Raw genomic sequence first — 1,276 nt, 5'->3', positions numbered from 1 at the left:
GATGCCAACAGATCGTCCAAACTTTGGTGGGAAAGGACTCAAAGAAGTGAAGCAACAATCATCACACACATCACACACGTCCGTCTGTGTTGCTGCTCACTCACTCGATCAGTCGATCCCCCCCTCCAAACACACACACACACACACACACAATGATGAGACGGGTGGTGTGCTTGACGCGGCGCGTGCCAAGGTCATTTACAGAGGCGTTGCAGCACTACGCGAGCAGCAACGCCACGAACGACGAGGATGCGGCGGAGGCATTGAGGATTGATGTGGACAGGGCAGTGACGGAGCATGCAGCGTATGTGGAGCAGCTGCGGCTCAACCCACACGTGGCGCGCGTCGTTGAGCTGGACGCAGACGAGCGGTTTCCAGACTGCATGTTCATCGAGGACACGGCCGTGGTCGCCAACGGCACCTGCGTCATCACCAACCCTGGGGCGGATTCGAGAAAGGGCGAGGAGGCGGCCACGCTGGCCGCCGTCACCAAACTATTGGAAGAGACAAAGGCACAACAACAACAGCAGCAGCAACAGCAGCAGCAACAGCAGCAGCAACAGCAACAGCAGCACAGTGAGGTCGCGGATCTGCATACGATTCACGTAATGCGTGAGCGGTGGCCAGATGCTACCTGCGACGGCGGGGACGTCCTCACCACGGACAACGCCATGTACGTCGGCGTGTCCACACGAACCAACGAGCTGGGCCACCGCGCATTGCAGGCGGCCTTTGAGCGAGAGACTGGCGTGCATGGTACTGGGAGTTTCCGGGTCGTCCCCATCCACCTAGGTGCAAACTCGTTGCACCTCAAGTCGGTCGTGACGTGGGCGGGCCCTGATCTCGGGTTTGTTGCCGCGGACACGGACGACGGGCGCAGTGCGTGGGCATCCATCACCGCATCGCTGGAAGAGCGTGGGCTGGCGGTCCCACCCGTGGTCTTCACGGCTTTGAATGCCGCGAACATTCTCCGCATAGGCGATTGTTTGTATCACACACAGCGTGGCGACGATAGCCTCTCACGGTTGTGCAAAGGCCCGTCGGGGGAAGTGCGGCCCATCTTTGTTGAGAACTTTGAAGCGCAGAAGGCGGATGGTGCTCTCACCTGCTGCTCCATAGTCATCCCCGTCAGGAGCGCGTGAACGTCACCGAGCAGTGGTGGCGCAACGCTGCGTGTAAGGTGCATGTCTGTCTGTGTGTGTGTGTGTGTGTGTGTGTGTGTGTGTGTGTGTGTGTGTGTGTGCGTGTGTGTGTGCGTGTTGTGTGGGGGGGGGGA

The 1,276-nt window shown here is 59.7% G+C and overlaps 1 protein-coding gene across 1 annotated transcript; it reads left to right on the top strand.

Moving 5' to 3' along the window:
* Positions 1-155: 155 nt before the first annotated feature.
* On the top strand, positions 156-1,142 carry PTSG_08644 (dimethylargininase; the record flags this gene model as incomplete). The annotated part of the gene is made up of 1 exon (XM_004990377.1): positions 156-1,142. One exon carries the CDS (start codon positions 156-158, stop codon positions 1,140-1,142), a length of 987 nt encoding a protein of 328 aa, XP_004990434.1.
* Positions 1,143-1,276: the final 134 nt, after the last annotated feature.

This window comes from Salpingoeca rosetta (genome assembly GCF_000188695.1).
Source record: "Salpingoeca rosetta unplaced genomic scaffold supercont1.24, whole genome shotgun sequence".
Taxonomy (NCBI): domain Eukaryota; class Choanoflagellata; order Craspedida; family Salpingoecidae; genus Salpingoeca; species Salpingoeca rosetta.
The sequence above is the reverse complement of the archived record's forward strand: the minus strand, read 5'-3'. Positions and strand labels throughout refer to the sequence as shown.